At 42.2% G+C, this 18,624-nt stretch overlaps 1 protein-coding gene across 1 annotated transcript in view; it reads right to left on the bottom strand.

The window, feature by feature from the left end:
- Gorasp2 (golgi reassembly stacking protein 2) overlaps positions 1–18,624 on the bottom strand; it is a 29,710-nt gene that overhangs the window by 10,028 nt on the left and 1,058 nt on the right. Inside the window, exons 2-5 of the mRNA XM_052724724.1 lie at positions 3,729–3,809; positions 1,929–2,132; positions 1,373–1,459; positions 536–666 (exon numbers count right to left, since the gene is read on the bottom strand). Coding sequence (XP_052580684.1) covers positions 536–666; positions 1,373–1,459; positions 1,929–2,132; positions 3,729–3,809 — 503 coding nt within the window. The remainder of the gene's footprint in view (positions 1–535; positions 667–1,372; positions 1,460–1,928; positions 2,133–3,728; positions 3,810–18,624) is intronic.

The raw sequence follows: 18,624 nt of genomic DNA, 5'->3' as shown, positions 1-18,624 counted from the left end.
GCAAGACAACCTACAAATTGAGCAGGGGTGAGAACATGTGTAGTTTCCAAACCCTGCCTAAGTTCTTCTGTAATTATGACTTACACTCGGGAATTCTCAAATTAGAAAGGAGTTAGCTCTTAGGTCAGGAAGAGAAAGCAAAACAAATGGGCTACAACATGGCTACTATGATCCCTAGGCATGTGCTTTTAAAAAATGAATTATTAATTTAAATATTCTACATCATTTCTTTTTTTTCCAATGAGTTTTAAAAGAAATCAAAATGTTACTTAAAAATAAAATTCTTTTTTTTTTTAAATTTATTTATTTATTATGTATACAGTGTTCGGCCTGCAGGCCAGAAGAGGGCACCGGATCTCACTATACATGGTTGTGAGCCACCTGTGGTTGCTGGGAATTGAACTCAGGACCTCTGGGAGAGCAGCCAGCTCTCCAGCCCTAAAAGCATTCTTTTATAATGCCGTAAACTAGAAGTTGTACCACACCCGACCGCTGAGATGAAGCAGTCCTAACGTCACCCTGAGAATGGCCTTACCTGCCTTCCCCGCCCCACGCGGAGTTGGGTGTGATGATGACCTCTCGACAGTTGTCAGTGTCCGTGTTGTACACGTAGAGCTTCAGGGGCTTTGCTTCGTGTGTCTCAATAAGGCTGAACAGGTCTTCGGACTGCGAACCATCAGGAGAAACACTTGAAGGTATTGTAGTTGAGAACAGTAGCTCTCAAAAGTTGGCTCCTATCAGAATCAGCCAAGACACTTCCTAGAAGAACTCGGCTTCTGGGCCCTACCTTAGACACGACATCACTATTTAATACCAACTGGCCCAGCAGGGTCTACTTTAGTGTGCACAGTAATTCAAGCAAGCTCACTGGACGCCAGGGCTCAGGCCAGTTCCACAGCCCTCACCAGTGTCCTACTACGAACTCATCAAGTTCTACAAATTCTGCGTTACTGCCTTCAGCTTACTCAGGAGCCTTATTTTTTGACTTTGTGTGTCCTCTCACTATCAAGAGAAAGGAAAAAGGATCCGGGCAACACAGCTGAGCTGAGGGATCTCCGCAGCACTGTCCTAATGAGTGACAAGGTGAGACTTGCTACAGGTACACTAGAGGAGTCTGTGCATCACAGAGGACCTGTGCAATGACATGATGCCTCCCTCACAGCTACACCTAAGGACACAGCTTCCAGGTGTGTTCCCTTTGACACCCTCAGGCATCAAGTATCATGATCAGCAAAAACAGGAATTTTAACTCTAAATGCAAAGCATGTACATGTCTTGTACTCAAAGAGCAGAGAGGAAATGTGACGTAACTCATTACTAAGGAACACAGGAACTACCTTGCATGTTTCCTCCTAAGGCGTGTTCGACTTACCTCATTCATGACAGTATCAGCTCCAATGATGTAATCACTGTGAGGTCTCAGCCCTGCCAGTGCTGCTGGGGAGTTTGGTTCCACTTCCTAGGATGACACAGACACACCCAATTCAACACACAGAAAGCAATACTCCAAGTTTCATAGTGACAGTTCTTAATTATAGTGACTGAAGAACCCCCAATATCCTCACATTAGAGATAACATAAATTTAAGAAACCAGAGAATATATGTATTTTAAATTTCCAACCACAAAAAATATATAATATTTAATACTTAAAATATTTCTATCATTGTCTGCCTTATTGACTCTTTGGCTTCTCTTTCTTGGATTAAAAAATAATTCATATCTAAAAAGCAATGCTGATTTTCAGGAACCAAAACCAGTAATATCTCTACAAAATAATCTACTACAATCCCTAATAATGATATCCGCACAACCCAATACCATCCCTAATAATATCCCTACACTTGCCCAACCTGGAGATGGCCAGTGCCCCTCCAGCTTTCTACACTGTGTTTACACCCACAGGAGGAGTTCACGGTCAATACCTACCAGCACATGCCAAACATTCTCGTTGGCACCATCAAAGCTGCAGAAACGGATGCTCACGCCCAGCAAGCCCTGGCCGCCCCACAAGTTGCTTGGTGTAACTGAGGTCTCCCGAAGCTCTAGGGTTTTGCTGCTATAGATGAGCATTTTTACAGGCTTTTCAACATTGGCTTTCAGTAGATCCTTGAGAGTGTCGTTGTCTTTATTCTACAAACACAGAAATCAGTCTTTAACAAATAAAAATAATGCTAATGATCATCAGTTTAGGCATCTCATCAACAATCAGTATAAATACAAACTCATCAGGCAGAAGTTTTATTAACTTCAAATGTTTCTGCCCGTAGAATGCCAGAAAATGAAGAACTCAATGGTAGGCCAGCTGACTCCTTTTCTAACAGCTGACCATGGAACACCAACCCAACACTAGAGTGACCCAGCAACTCAGTGACTGGAAACAAAACATGCCATGACAAGTTGCATCTCTTGTCATAAAGTTACAAAGACTGCTTTTAAAATCTAAAATACAGCTAGGTGGTGTGGTGCACACGAGGCAGGCAGATCTCTGTGAGCTCCGGGCCAGCCTGGTCTACAAAGTGAGTTCCAGGACATCCAGGATTGTTATACAGAGAAACATTGTCTCGAAAAAACAAAACAAACAAACAAACAAACAAACAAAAATCTCAAATATGTGCTGACCTTAAAATCTAATTTTGGACCCTCCTTCTAATATATGCTCTATTGTTTATTAGGGGTTAATTAAAGGGGAAGAAGTCAAATAATGTTAATATTTCATTATATAATCAAAGGCCACTATGTCAGAGACATTGACAAATTATGAGCAAAAACTTAATAAGACCATTATAAAAATAAGCCAGCCAAATAGATACTGTTATGAGAATTCCTTTTGTGGAAGTTACATAATTTCTTTTCCAAAGGACTGTATCAACAGTAAACTAAAGACAGTTTAGAAAAAGCAGTTTTTGGAGAACAACTCTTTCTGATGTTTTGATAAATTTACATATCATGGGACTGAGATCAAGAAACCTGACAGGGAAGTGATACTTTCCTATCCATTTCTCACTAGCCTAGAAAAACCACACTTAAATATATCTGGAGTGATTCTACTTCCCTAAGACGATGTGACACTTTAACGTTCATCAGCATCATTCTTTTTTGAAATTTGTTATCTTATTAAGAGATTTTCTATTCACTCTACTTGTCAACCACAGATTCCCGACCTCCCTCCTCCCACTCCCCAGCATCATTCTTTTAAAAATTAAATATGCGGGGCGGTAGTGCACGCCTTTTAATCCCAGCACTCAGAAGGCAGAGGCAAGTGGATCTCTGTGAGATCCAGGCCAGCCTGGTCTACAGAGTGAGTTCCAGGGCTACGTAGTGAAACCCTGTCTTAAAAAAACAAAACGAAATGAAAAAACCCAAAATATAAGTATATCATGATTGTGTGCACACCTGATTTTTTTTTTTTTTTGGTGGTGGTGGTGGTGGTGTGTGTGTGTGTGTGTGTGTGTGTGCGTGCACGCTCATGCTCCACACGGCAGGTAGAGGCCAGAAGAAACTCTGTGGAGTCAGTCTCCCCTCTACCTTTCCATTTGTTGCAGGGATTGAATTCAGGTCCCGAGACTCCTGTGGCAAGCATCTTTACCTAATGAGAAATCTCACTAGCCCCTAACATGATTTTTCTAAAACGTAGTTGATACACAGCCAACCCAAACATTTAGAATAATTCCACTTTGAAGAAAATCACAAAGTTCTATATACAAAACCATAAAAAGCAGAACTTACTAATCTCGAACCGTTAATAGAAACGATAAAGTCAAAGAAAGGCTCCAGCCCAGCTCTGTGTCCTGGGGAATTTTCCTGTACCTGTAAAAAGAATACTTGAAATGAATACTTGAAAATGAAAACCAGAGGTAGGGCAGAGCGTGCAGAGTGGGAGGTACCCTCCCCAGATCAGCAGATGACATGTCAATCACTACAGACAGAGAGGCCCATTCCGGCCTTTGGTCCCTGGGCACCTCTCACTTCAACATCAACAGGGGACAGTGTCAGGGCCACTAGCCAGCCACCAGGGGATCGTGGAAGAGGAAGGAAGTGCACACGGGCCTCTAATCACAAACCTAACAGACTCAGTTCTAACCGGAAGGTCTGAAGTGGATTAAAATTAACTACCACTTTTTCTAAATTCATAGTAACTCTGACAACCAGCAATAGAAATATAACCAATAAACCCCAAAGTGAATTCAATTAACTTTGCATCTGCTTTTCCAAGATATGTTCATGTGTAACTTTGTAGTTGTTGTTTGGGACAGGATCTTACTCTGTAGACCAGGGAGGCCTCCTGTGCTAGGTCACACCTGGCAGTAAAAGCAATTTTTATTCTGCTTGAGGTTATTTATTAACACTATCAAAACTACCCTACAAAGGAAGTCTGCACTAATATTTGTAGGCTGATTTTCTATAAGACTATGTAGTCCTTTTCCGGGTTTTGGAAACAGGGTCTTATACTGTAGTCCAGGCTAGTCTGGAACTGCCAGCAATCTTCCTGCCTCAGCTCCCTAAGTTCTGGAGTTAAAGGTATGCCACCATCCCTGGCTTTAGACCACACGGCGCCAAGGGCAATTCTGAGGCTATGCAAATTACAGTTCATACACATTCATATGCATATAAAGCTATAGATATCCCCACAGAGACACATGATTTTAATACTTTGAAAATGGAGCCAGGATCATTCCTAGAATATATTTCACTTAAGGCCAGTATCATTCAAACTTGTACTTTACTTCTTGGGTCAATGTTTTTTTTATTTACTTTAGAATATTAGTTTAAGATGTGTTACATTCATTTATGCCCTGGAACATTTGTTTAATGATGCAAAGATGTGCTGCATTCCTTTATGTTACATTTGTTTAACTCTGTGAAGCTGTGTTACTGTGCCTGCCTAAAATACCTGATTGGCATAAAAAAGAGCTGAATGGCCAATAGCCAGGCAGGAGAAAGGATTGGTGGGGCTGGCAGGCAGAGAATAAGTAGGAGGAGGAATCTGGGAAGAAGGATCAAGGAACAAGAAAAGGAGGAGAGGAGGAGGGCATCAGGGGCCAGCCACCCAGCTACACCACCAGCAACAGAGTAAATGTACACAAATAGAGAAAGATAAAAGCCCAGAGGCAAAAGGTAGACGGCATAATTTAAGAAAAGCTGGTAAGAAATAAGCCAAGCTAAGGCTGGGCATTCATAAGTAAGAATAAGCCTCCATGTGATTTATTTGGGAACTGGGTGGCGGGCCCCCAAAGAGTAAAGAGCCAAAGAGTAAAAAACAAACAAACAAAACCCCAACAAATATCATTAGCCCTAAACAACAAAAAAATGGATGTTTTTCTTTTGCTCAGTAAGTAATGCTCCATTATAGAGATGGGCCAGTGTTTACTGTATTTAAACTTTATTCTGGTTCCCTGTAACTATGGGATCAAGTCTGAGGGGCGTTAGAAGGACATAAGCAGAAATGGAGAATGTGCACCTAAGGTGTCGGCCTCTCGTTCACAAAAGCCAGTGAGAGGAGTGGGTGGGAAGGCAGGGGAGCAGGGGTCTAAACAGGACCCCAGTGAAGGGGAGGGCCCAGGGCAGGACACAGCAGTCTGTTTAGTGGACTCGTAGTTCTGGGCTCATCTCATCCTAAGAAGAGTTGTTTGAAAAAAAGCTGTGATTTTCACTTTCTCCATGGATGGGTCTTCTGCCTTTTCTAAATATTCAATTCTTTGTCCATCTCAGTGATCCCCCATTGTAAGTCCTTTTTATAAATAATTATTAAAGAAAATAATTATTCAAGAGATATTAGTTTTGAGGGTGGGTTTCGAAAAATAAGATACAATTTTATTTCTATTTACATTTATATGTATGTGTCTGTGTATGACATACACATGAGTACAGGTCCTGCAGGAGCCAGAAGAGAGCATCAGATTCCCTGAAGCTGGAGTTACTGAGGGGTTGTGAGCTGCCAGGTGTGGGTGTTGAACACTGGACTCAGTCCTTTCTGAGAACAGACTCTGTGCTCTTAACCACTGAGCCATCTCTAACTCCAAGGGTGTTACGATAATAAAAAACCTCAGAACATATTTCTCAATTTCCTTAAGGCTGGTTCTCTTAAATGGAAGCTTTCCACTTGATGTATTATCAAAACAGCTAAAAGCCAAAATATCAAACAGATTTCTCCTCAAATGGCAACAACTCTAAAGGGCAGAAGGGGACTTCCCGGAGCACGTGGACATGCTTGTAGTGTCAGCACTCGGGGAGCTGAGGAAAAAAAAACATTAGGTAGAGGCCGGGATGGGCTACACAGCAGAGAAATCCTGTCTTAAAAGAAATCATACCAAACAAACAAGTTATAGTCCAGTGTGGTGCTGAGGGTGAAGTCACAACTCCTAGTCCTGAAGCCCCAGTCACAAGTGGCTATCAATGAGATGTGAGATGGCCCAGGTATGGAAGAGATGAACCACCCCTCAGGATGAATTTCCTCTTTTAACTGAGTCCATATATAATCACATTATCTAAACATGAATTATCTAAACACAGCTTCTAGATTGCCACTGCTAGAACTTTATCTAGAATCCAACTAGTTTACAGATCAAGCTTGGGCTTCTTCCCTGAAAAGTTTAACTTTTAGTTAAAAAGAGCCAAGGACAGTACTTTTGCAATATCAACAACTTCCAAAGGTGACCCCACAGTGATTCCTAGCATGCGTCCCCCACCGCCCTCACAATGTAAAGTTTAAAGTATTTGTTTGAAATGGAAAGCTTCCAATATCATCAGAAGTAGAAGTAGCCTTCCTGCAACTAAAAAAGGACCAATAGCTTAGTCTGAATTCTAAAAGAAATAAACAACCCTTTCTATCTTTCCATTTCATTTGCTACAAACATTGATTTCATCTGTTTTTAATGGACCTTGAAATTAATTTCTTTCTCAAATTTATTATACACCATTAGAGCCCAGCACAAATTAGGGCAGGTAGAGATCTTAATTATTGCTAGGACACCAGCAGAGGGAGCTCTGGAAACCGGTTTCTGGATAGTCAAGTGGTATTAGAACTTTGCAAGGCTAGGCTGTGCAGTATTATCCACTGACAAGAATCTCCTCAGCTCATCCCCCAGCATCAAGACTATTTCAATACTTTCTGTTCCTTGTAAGATCTCACTTGTTCATTTATCTCCTGCTTCTTTCAAACCCATCTTAATTAAAACAAAACAAAACAAAAACTGTATGTGCCCGATTCCAAGGACCATTTGACACTTATTATAGGGCCAAATATCATACTATAGTTATTTAGGAGAAATAGGTTAAATTTGAAATTTAAGATTTTTAACAATGTGTAATGAAAAGATAAGAGTTTTGGAGTAGACTGAGACAGTTGGTGTTTTGCTTGTTTTACGACAGGGTCTCACTTGGCTGACTGGCCCGGAAAAGACCAGTGCTGGGATTAGAGATGTGGGCTATTATCCCCGCTAGGACTGACATAATTTTCAGCCATGGGTTTATCAATTAATGATTGTACGTGTGCGGTTAATAAAGTCTGTTTACCTCTCTGGGACTCCATCCTCTTATCTGTAAGTGAAGGACGATGTTGTCTATTTATAAAAACACTGTAAAGTTGCACTGAGTTAAAGCTGATGAAACCCTCTGAGCTCCAGCCCATGACAGAAGCCGTCCAGAACGGAAGCTCATCTCCCAACCAGCAGTTACCTAGTAAATCTTTGCAACCCACTAGTACCAGGATACTAGTTACTCTTTAACTATGGATTAAGTACCTGCTCCTCTTTAAACAAACAAGTAGCCTTGTAAAGTGCTAGCTGAGGAGACTCATTTAATAAGGCTGCCTCTCAAAAATTAACTACAGATGGATGGCAGATCAAAGGTCAAGCAAGAGAAAAACAATGACGTTCACAGAGAAAAGCATTGACTAGCTGAGATCTTCCAGAGTGCAAAGACTTCCAAAAGTGTGTACAGACAGCAGCATTCATCAACAGAGAAAGTGAGAATTGCACAAGCAGGAGTGCCTTCTCTTCAGAAGATGAGCACCTGAGAGAGGCCACAGCGCACACCCAACAGGGTCTGGATCTGAACCAAGTCCAAGCAGTCTTAACGAAAGGACAGTGGGGAAATAGCTCTGCTGGCAGAGTCTTGCCCCACAAGCCTGGACCCCAGCACTACCCCAGCCTACCTAAAAACAGGGTGGCGGTGCAGGCTTGTCAAACCAGTGCCGGAGAGATATGGCTCTAACCAATCAGCCAAGGTAGACCTCCGCTTTCCACATGCATGCACACACGTGTGATCACACACACAAACATTATAAAACCACACAATAAGAAAGCATCCCCCACCCATTGGAACAGCTACAATTAAAAGACACACACACACACACACACACACACACACACACACACACACACACTAGTACTGGCAAGCAGGTGGAGAGGAGTTGCACGCTGTAAGGATGTAAAATGGGCCAGACACTGTAGAGTCTGTCAAATCCTCAGTGTTAAACCCAGCTCTAAGTACACAATGAAAATAGGTGAAATCCAGACAAACAGCTGAATAAAGCCGATTGGGGGTAGCACACACCTTTAATCCCAGCACTCAGGAGGATCTCTGAGAGTTTGAGGCCAGCCTGGTCTACAGAGTAAGTTCCAGGACAGCCAGGACAAAACAGAGAAATCTTGTCTTGAAAAACCAAAAATAAATAAATAAAAATTTTGAATAAAAATTTCCTAACAGTATTATGCAAAATCTTTAAAATGACTGCATAATGACTGCATAAACAAAATGTGGTCTGGCCACAAAAAGGAATGCAGTGCTGCAGTCAGTAATGCATACTATAACATGCATGAACCTTGAAAGCATTATGCTAACTCAAGCCAGTTCAAAGGAGAAGGTAGGGGCTGGAGAGATGGCTCAGCAGTTAAGAGCACTGGTTGCTCTTCCAGAGGACCCGGGTTCAATCCCTAGCACCCACATGGCAGCTCACAACTGTCTGTAACTCCAGTTCCAGAAGATCTGACACCAATGCATATAAAATAAAGTTAAAAAAATTATTTAAAAGGAGTAGGTATTGCATCATCCCAAGTATGAAATTCCAGCACAGAGGAACTCACAAAGACAGGAAGGAGGTTAGTAGTTGCTCAAGGTTGAGAGCAGAGGACTAGGGAGTCTTTACTAACGGATATGGGTTTTTTTCCCCCAGTCATAAAATGATCTCTGGAAACCGATGGTGAGGATGACTGTACTCCGGATATACTGAAAACCAGCAAAACATATATTTTAAGAGACTGGAGTTTATGGTAAGAAAATTGTATCTCAATAAAGATGCTTTTTAAAAGGCAGCTAATAGAGAAATGGGTAAGTAATTTTGGCTGACACTAAACAAAAGAGACTAAATATGAAAATGACTTAACCTTGGTGATCATCAAGGAAATGCAAAGCAAGACCATGCTGCAGCATCATTACGTACCTATCAGAACGCCCCAAACAAGAAAGATGGAGACACCAGGGTGACTGAGGGTGCACACCCAGAAAGCTGAGCCACCGCTGGGGGGCTCTCAATAGCAATTTGACAGTATTTATTCATACTGAAAACATGTACACCTTTTGATCTAATATTCCATTCTTAAAGTGTGTTCCTGCAGAAACAGGTAGGCAAATATTCTCCAAAGGCACAGGATAATGTCCACAGCAGTGCTACTTGTAATAGTCCCAAACTGAATGTTACACAAATGCCTATCTACAGCAGATTGGCCAATTAAGGAAGTCTGGCATCTTTTCAACAGTATTAAATATAATATTAAAACAAAGGACTACAGTAAACACAGCCTGGATAAAAAGCAGTATGCGAGGCAAAGAAGACCCACAGAAAGGAGTAAACACTACAAAAGGCTCAAGAACAGGCCAACTAACTGTCATTGCGACAAATGAGTGTGGGACAGAATTCCCTCTGGGGAGGGATGGGAGTGGAAAGGGAATGCTGTTCGAGAGTTGTTTGTAAACACTCACCAAGCTATATTCTTATATGGACTCTTTTAAAGTAACACCCTCAGGCATTCTCCCTCTATCTGGAAAGTAGAAATGAAATTACTATAATCTAAGAGCATGTCCGCACCTTACCTTCAGGGAAAATGTGAGAACCTTCAATTAGTTAAAAAAAAAAAAAAGGACTCTGAGCAGTCAATGTAAAGGCTACAAAAAGAACAACAAACTTGCTCTGCTGTTCCTTCTTCACAAGAACACAAGGGCCACTCTTAGAGTTACATTTACATAATTTACATGTCTGCTCTCCAAGCCAGCTACAGAGTAACAGGCAAAAGCCAGGAAGAGAAGCTACTGTAGTGGCACCGAGCACTTACTGTGAGCTCATATAAAAGGTGAAATGTGAGTGTCTTATGGGAAGTACAATACAAGGTTCTGGCTGGCTGTTGCTTGAGCCTTAGGCCTGATGGTGGTTCTCTGAATGGGTGTCCTCCAATACGGTAGCCACCAGTAACATCTTCCACAAAGCATTTGGCTAGTAAAACTAAGAGCTGCAATTTAAATTTTATTTAACTTATTTAAAGTAGTCACACGTGGCCAGAGGCTACTCTACTGGACAGCTCAAGTCTACACGGCAATTTCAACAAAGCACATATATTAGATGGTCGTGAAGGTTGGCTCATTGAGAGAGTGTTTGCCTCACATCTACCACAAACAAGATAGGAGAGGGCAGCATTGTGTTTAGTGCTACTTGTGATGCTAGAGGAATGTAACACATTTTAAACACAGGATTTTCAATAAGCTGCTGTGAATCACTTCATACAGACAGGATGGTTCCAACCATCTGAATTCTGAAAAGGCAAGACATGGAGACATTGATCAGTGCTTGCTAGGATGGAGATTGTTCTGGAGATTGTAAACGAGCCATTTCCATCACCTTAAAATCAGTGTGAATGGTGGTACGTGCCTGTGTTCTCATGATGCATAGTGGAGAACAGGATGAGTTCAAGGTCATCTTCAGCTACACTGTGAGCTCAGACCAGTCTGGGACGCACAAAACTCTGTCTTACAAACCAAAACAAAAGCAAAATAAAAAACAAACAAAACCCACAAAACATAATGTCTACAAGTTAGAATCTGAATCATTTATTTCTAAATAAATGCACCCTAAGTGCTGTCCGCTACTGCGGGGAAGTTCCTGTAGGCCAAAAAATCAACTTAGGTTGGTATTTCTTCCTATCACGATTTCTTTCAATCAAACAGACAACCAGAACAGCCAACATATTAAAAATTCATGACATAATAAGGGCGTTTTTCATGGCACATAATATTCTGCATTAGTGTTACTTTGAGCTGCAAAAAGTTTAAATTTGAAAAACTTTAAATAGTGGCATTAGCTTTTTGTTCAATTAAGTTCCAGGTTACAAATGCAATTAACTTTCAACTTTTCTTTTTACATTTATTTGTTCTGTGTGTGACGGTGGGTGTGTGCATGCCATGGCATGTGTGACAGTGGGTGTCTGTGGACAATTGTGAGAGTCACTCCTCTCCGTCCACCATGTGGGTTTCATGGGCTGAACTCAGTGGTCAGGCTTTGGAGTGGGTGCCTCTCTCCACCCGCTGAGCCATCTCTCCGGCCCTAACTTTCCACTTTTCTCATCTGCTGATCTACTAAAGTTTCCAACCTTACCTGAATCAACCACCAATCTCCCTCCCTGCCTGCACACAGACTTCATCTGTTGTGTTACTGATTCCCTCCGATAAAGCATCTGCACTAGTACAAGTCTTTTCCTCCTCACTGAGACTAAACACACGGCAGACAACCTAAGGGAAGGGGTTCATCTAGCTCAGTTCAGGGGTGCCTGTCCATCATGACCTGGAGGGCGGAAGTGGGCAGAGCAGAGCATTCACAACATGGCGGCCGAGAGGCAGAGAAAAGAAATAGCAGAATGGACATGACCTCAGTGGCCTACTTCCTCCAGCTAGACTTGACCTCCAGCCTTTCAGCACTCCCACTAATCCCAGCTGGTGGATACTCACTGGCTAGCACAGAGCAACAGGACTGGGAGCCACAGGGGACTTTCTGGAGACAGCAGGTAAAGTGGGTACAGCTGTCATTTTATTATTGTATCACCTTCCTTAATTTTAAACTTTATTAAATAAAAGGTTGTAAATAAGAAAAAAATCATACACAGAAATTAATCAGACCCAAGGACTATATAACTAAATGAACAGTTAGAGTGGCCATTCAGAACAGAAGCTGTGGAGCTACACATTGGATTGCATAGTTTACTATCTAATATATAGTTACTTTTAATTTTATTATTTTGTGTATGGTGCTTTGCCTATGATTGCAAAAGCCTGAAGACGACGTTGTGTCTCCCAGCTGCTGTTATTGACTTTTGTGAGCCTGTGAGCTGCCTGGTGGGTTCAGGGTCCTCTGGATGAGCAGTCGGTGCCCTTAACCTCTAAGCGTCTCTTCAGCCCCCTGAATATATTTGTATGCACTTTTCCATCACCAAAAATGAAAACTCCACGAGGAATAAGAACTAGATGAAACTAGCTTTATATCCTCCTTCATGACTCATGCTTATTACCCACACCCAGTCCTTCCTCTAATATTAGCTCTTCTTGTTCTCTTTCCTACATGATACACTGTACCCACATGTACGTTTGTTTACACAAATACATATATTACTGGCTAGGTCCTGCACGAGGGAGAACATGAAGTTTTTTTTTCTTTCTGAGATTGTGTAACCTCACTTAATATCACACATTCTAAGTCCATCCACTTTTCTGCAAATTCTAGGACTTTATTTTTAAGAGCTGAGTAGTATTCCATTTTATACATATATACCAAATTTTCATTAACCATTCATTCATTGATAAACAAGTAAGTTGATTCCAATTCTTTGCTATAGTGAATAAAGCAGCAATAAATATGGAGAGGCAAACACCTCTATGGTACAGTTTGGCATTCTTTGGGTATGTGCCCAGGAGTGAAAAGCTGGGTCTATATGGTCATTCTATTTTTAACTGTTTGAGAAATCTCCAAACTGATTTCCACAATGGCTGTATTAATTTGCATCCCAACAGTAAAAAGGGTTCATTTCTCTCTACATCCTCTCCAATGTTTGTTGTGAGATTTACTGATGATGGCCGTTCTGACTGGGGTGAGGCAGTATCTCAGAGTAGTTTTGATTTGCACTTCTCTGATGTCTGTGAATGCATGTGGATGCACTCATGCTTGATGAGGTCAGAGGGCAACTCAGGTCTTTCCTCTGGCACCTTCTGCCTTTCTTTTTGAGACAGGATCTCTCTCACTAACCCAGAACTCATCAAGTAGGCTACACTGGCTGGCTCAGCCTCCCCGGTGCATGGATTGCAGGCATGCCTATGCTTTTTTCTATGTGGGTGGTGAGGACTGAACTCAGGTCCTTGTGCTTGGCAACCACTTTGTTGAGCTATCTCCACAGCCCAGTTATAGCACAGATTCTCTCTCATAAGTCTCTTTGAATGACTGGACCGTCATGTCCCCTGGCTCTCAGTTTATGCCCAGCATTCTCACTTTTGTCCTGACTTAAAAGCAGCAGAGATGCTAAACAAGACTAGAAAACACCTGAGTGTTCTCAAGAGGCTGATGCAGGGGGATTACCACAAGTTTGAGGCTGGCCTAGGTGAGCTAATGAGTTCCAACCTGGGCTAAAAAGTGAGGCCCTAACTCAAAAATCAAAACTAAAAAAGACTAGAAAGTAAATTCCATGCACGTGACCCTTGGAGGACTCACTTCAGCTGTACACACGAACCCTTACACTACATGTGTGTGCTTACACGACCACAGCAATGCGGCATGCCAACAATGAAACCTAGATGCTCCGTGACTATCATTGTTGTGTGTGACATAACACGCTGCAATGGTTCTGCAATGGGCGAGAAGCTGCTGGGCCTCACTCACCAACACCCTCTCCTCTCGGGCTCTTCCAAAGAATTCAAAGGGCATGTTCTGACACTGATCCTATGACGTAATGCGGAACATGTAAAGCAATTTTAAGTGAATTATTTATTAAGCTGCAGTAGTATGCCTGTAGTCCCAACTATTCAGAAGGCTGAGACTTTAGCTCACAAGTTCCAACACAAGCAGACCCCATCCCAAACAAGCAAAAAACAAACAAACAAACAAACAAACCCAAAACCCAATTTTGATGACCGAAAAGAATTGGCATAAAATGGCAAAAGACCTGCCAATTACGTATGTCAGCTTTCTAGAAAAGATCTGGGATTGGGGAGCAAAATCTACCCAAATCCCTCAGCTCAAACACTGATTTAGATGTTTTCCTGGGGGAAGGTAAGTGTGCTTTGTGATTGGGCAAATCAGATGAACCTCCCTGTGCTTTCTCTAGCTGGGAAGAGGCAGCCAACCAGACGGTCTGTGAGGCTGAAAGGCATGAAGAACACCAAATGCAGATCGCTGTGACTACCTGGGCTCTTAGGAACTTTAATGAATGTATCCAGTCATAGTGGGGCAGAGTAATGAGTTTCAACAAACAATTTCTTCAAAAACGAATTCTTTAAAAGTAACAAGCACCAAATGTGTGTGTGCTTTAGGGACAGGAATTAAAGGGTAAGATTTGAGCCAAACTTATATTTTATTTTTCATATTTATTTATTTTAGTGTGTGTGCATGTGCGCGTATGTATGAAAGAGTGCAGGGATGCACACACAGAGTGGGTGTGGCGATCAGAGGACAAGTCTCAGGAGTCATTTCCCTCCTAATGTCTTGAGGGACTGACTCAGGGATCAAGCTGAGGTTGACAGGCCTGTGCACAGGCATGGGTACCTAGCAAGTCACCCTGTTAGCCCCCGGACTAAGTTTTCTGTTTTTACAAGATTTAAGAGCATTCACTTGTTTTCAAGTCTTTTCATGTCTAACGTGGGACATGGGGCTGAGTGAGGAAGGCAGAGGGATGGGCACAGCTGTGGTCTCCTTTCAGAAAAACAGGCAGTCTGAAGAGGTTCACAGGACTGCTGAGCGAACAGCAGGGCTGAACCCAGTGCCCAAGGGTGGTCTTGGGTGGAATACTAGAATGGTCTCTCAATGTACCCATGTCCACTAGGTGACGTGGTTCCCTATTTCCGAAAACAGGTTTTGATGATCTCAAGGGGCGGGCACAGGACAGAAAGGTTTTGAGACAAGTTTTAAACTCTTCATTACCATCTTCTGGGTTAGGGGATGGGTCAGTGGATAAAGTGCTTGCTGCACAAAGCCTGAGTGCCCGAGTTCAGATCCCGGCACCCCAGTTAAAAAGCTGGGCTGGCCTGCACTTCCAGTGCTGAGGGGCAGAGAGGAGAGCCCTGGGGCTTGCTGGCCAGCCCATCTAGGCAGTCAGTGAGCCCGGTTCACTAGGAGATGCCATCTCAAAAGATAAGGTGGAGAGTGATGAGGACGTCACCCCCTCTGGTATGCTACATCACCCCAAACTGGCCTTGACCTCCTGAGTCTCTTACCTTACCCTCCCAAGTGTTGGGCTTAGAGGTGTGCACCACTGTGCTGGCCTGGAACTCAACTCGCCAGTGGACCAGGCCCAGCTTGAACGCAGAGATCTGCCTGCTTCTGCCCCCAGAGTGCTGGGAATAAAGGCGCGCACTACCATAGAGTTTGCTTTCAAAAGTCCGTAAAGTTTAGTTATATTTTGTGTGCTCGAGTATGTGGGCCCGGAGGCACCCAGTGCATGTGTGACAGTCTGAGGACATTTCTCTTTGTCCACCATTTGGGTCCTAGGACTTAAACTCATGCCTGTCAAGTTGGGTAGCGAGAGCTTTTACTCACTCAACCATCCTGCCAACCCCAAGAACCTACTTTTATGTTTAAAGATTCATTTTATTTTTAGTTGTGTGTGAGGTGGGGTGGGAGTGGTATGTGCACATGTCTGCACAGGCCAGAGGTAAAACTCCCACAGTTCAGTTTGAGTACTAGGCAGCTGTGAGCCAACCAGTCTGGGCACTGGGAACCGAACTTGGATCTTCTGCAGGAGCAGTATGTGATCTTAACCACTGAGCCATCTCTTCAGTCCAGGCACCCACTTCAAAATATAACTTTTTGAGAATATTCAGGGTGTTTGAGAACTTTTCCTTCAAAGCACAGCTTTCTAATTAATGCTTAAGCGTCACTTTATTTACCAAGAAATAAAGCTGCTGAATATTTAGGCTGGAAGACTAACATATCTTTATTTGTTTGTTCTTGTTTTCTCAACAGGGTCTCCTTCTGTAACACTCAAGCTTGGTCTTGAACTTTTGGCAATCCTGCCTTACCTCACAAGTGCTGGATTATGGGTGTGACTGACCACGCCCTGCTCTAATATACATTTTGCCCACACTCTACTTGATTGTGTCATATCATTCAAAACTTTGTGGCACACGGATAAGGGGCTGAGTAAAGCACAGGAAAATAAAAAGACAAAGACAAATATTCTAGCAGTATTTACCTGTAGACACTACAATTACAGGTAACTTTGTTTTATATTGAAACTTGCTTAAATGTTCTCTAAAGGACAGATAATCAGAAAACACAGCAACTTAGTAAAATGAATATCCGCATTTATAAAACATTAAAACTCTGTAATTTTGGAAATGTGTATTTTAGGTGAAACAAAAAGCATTCAAGTTTCCCAGCATATCCTTTAAGAGTAAAAGACCAGCAAAGTCAATGCTCAACACCAGGAGGTGCTAGATATCCACATGCTCCTAGGAAGCTCAATTCAGCGAGGCTCACTGCCCAGTTAAGTAACATACAGTATGTATCGTGTGCTTTCAATGGTTACACAGAGAAGTAAAAACCTGAGGAAAACAAACTAAGTGTGCAAAGAGATGCTTTTATACACATTAAACACACTGAATGGCCACAAGAGAAACTCTCCGGAATGGTTGGTCACCTCTGGAGTGGGGATGACAAGCTGAATATATAATAGGATCATAACTGCATTGAACCAAGGCCTAAGAGAACAGGAAGACAGAAATACACAATACCTAAGAAGAAAAGTGTCCTGCTTAAAGGAATTGCTGAATCTTTGAGACTGTCCTCTGCAGATGTGGACCGAAGAACAGAACGGTAAGTACTGAAAATAATCTCCCAATAGAAAGTTTACTTATCAATTATTCGGACTCCTGAAAGAACAGGAGGACAACAGCAGAGTGGCATCCGAGCAGGAAATAGTGTTTATCTCTAGGGAACTTTTAATCACCAGGGAATTGACTATCAAAGAAAACGATATTAGATCAGTTTAGAACTTATCAAACGTGGGTGAGTTTATCACAAGATTTCCCTGCCACAGACACATTGGTTCCCAAGCTCAATATCCTGAACTGGAATGCACTACCATGCATTTAAGCAGTAACAGATGCAAGGAAGAAAATATCTCTTGCTCCTCTGAAAACACAGGTAAGGACATGAGTGACAGAATTAGGGGAAGAAAGGGTTAAGGATTCAGAAACATTTGCTTCATGACACAATCACTAAAGATCCCTTTGATAAAGACTCTCTACAGAACTATTTCATATTCTGCAGCATTTGTGTTCCAGATGTGGACTGGTAACTGAGGCTGCCCCTAATACTAAAACTCGAGGAGGAGAGTAATAACACACCTGTACTACTGACTATGTATGCAAAGAAATCCTCTGAAGTGTAGCTATAAAGAAAACATACTTCGGGCAGTGGTGGTGCACACCTTTAATCCCAGCTATAAAGAAAACATGCTTCTGGGCAGTGGTGGTGCACACCTTTAATCCCAGCGCTCAGAGAGGCAGGTGAATCTCTGTGAGTTCAAGGCCAGCCTGGTCTACAAAGCAAGTTTCAAGACAGCCAAGGCTACACAGAGAAATTCTGTCTCGACAACAAAACCTCAACTAACCAATCAAAAAACCTCAAAACAAACAAACAAACAAACAAAAAACCCAAAAAAACCACCACCAACAACAAAAAGGAAATCTTTTGGGGCTAGAGAGATGGCTCAGCAGTTAAGAACAGTGGCTGCTCTTCCAGAGGACTTGGGTTCAATTCCCAGCACCCACATGGCAGCTCACAACTGTCTGTAACTCCAGTTCTAGAGGATCTGACACCCTCATGCAGACAAAACACCAAGGTGCATAAAATAAATAATTTATAAGAACACATACTTCAACAGTCTTGCACAGGAATGAAGTCATTAAACTGGAGTTCTGTTGATGTGAAGATTTGTCTTTTACGACCCTAAAGACGTTTTTTCCTACTCATTAACACTAATGTGTCTTACTGGGTTTCCCAAGTGTTTATTATTATAAAAATATCACAGTTCCCTAAGGGTTCATAGCCAGCCACAGTCAGCCACTCTGAGAATTGGCTAGTTAACAGGATAATATACCTCACAGGAGACAACTCAAAACCAGACCAGATAAAAAAGCACTGTCATTAATTTTTCCTTTGAATCCAAGATGGGGCAGTTCTCTATTTACCTACCAGTATGGCACTTAGGAGTTTGGTTAGCTGAAGGGAATTGGAAAATAATATGGCTTATGTGCAAACACCCTGGAAAAACATACTCTCTTAGTAGAGCTGGGCTTCAAGAGGCTCTTTGAGTGGAATGGAGAGGCAGTTAGTTATACTCGACAATCCCGACAATCAGAAAGGTGACCCATCACA

This window comes from Peromyscus californicus, unplaced genomic scaffold (assembly GCF_007827085.1).
Source record: "Peromyscus californicus insignis strain IS unplaced genomic scaffold, ASM782708v3 Scaffold_7__1_contigs__length_154581171, whole genome shotgun sequence".
In the NCBI taxonomy this organism is placed as follows: Eukaryota; Metazoa; Chordata; class Mammalia; order Rodentia; family Cricetidae; genus Peromyscus; species Peromyscus californicus.
The sequence above is the reverse complement of the archived record's forward strand: the minus strand, read 5'-3'. Positions and strand labels throughout refer to the sequence as shown.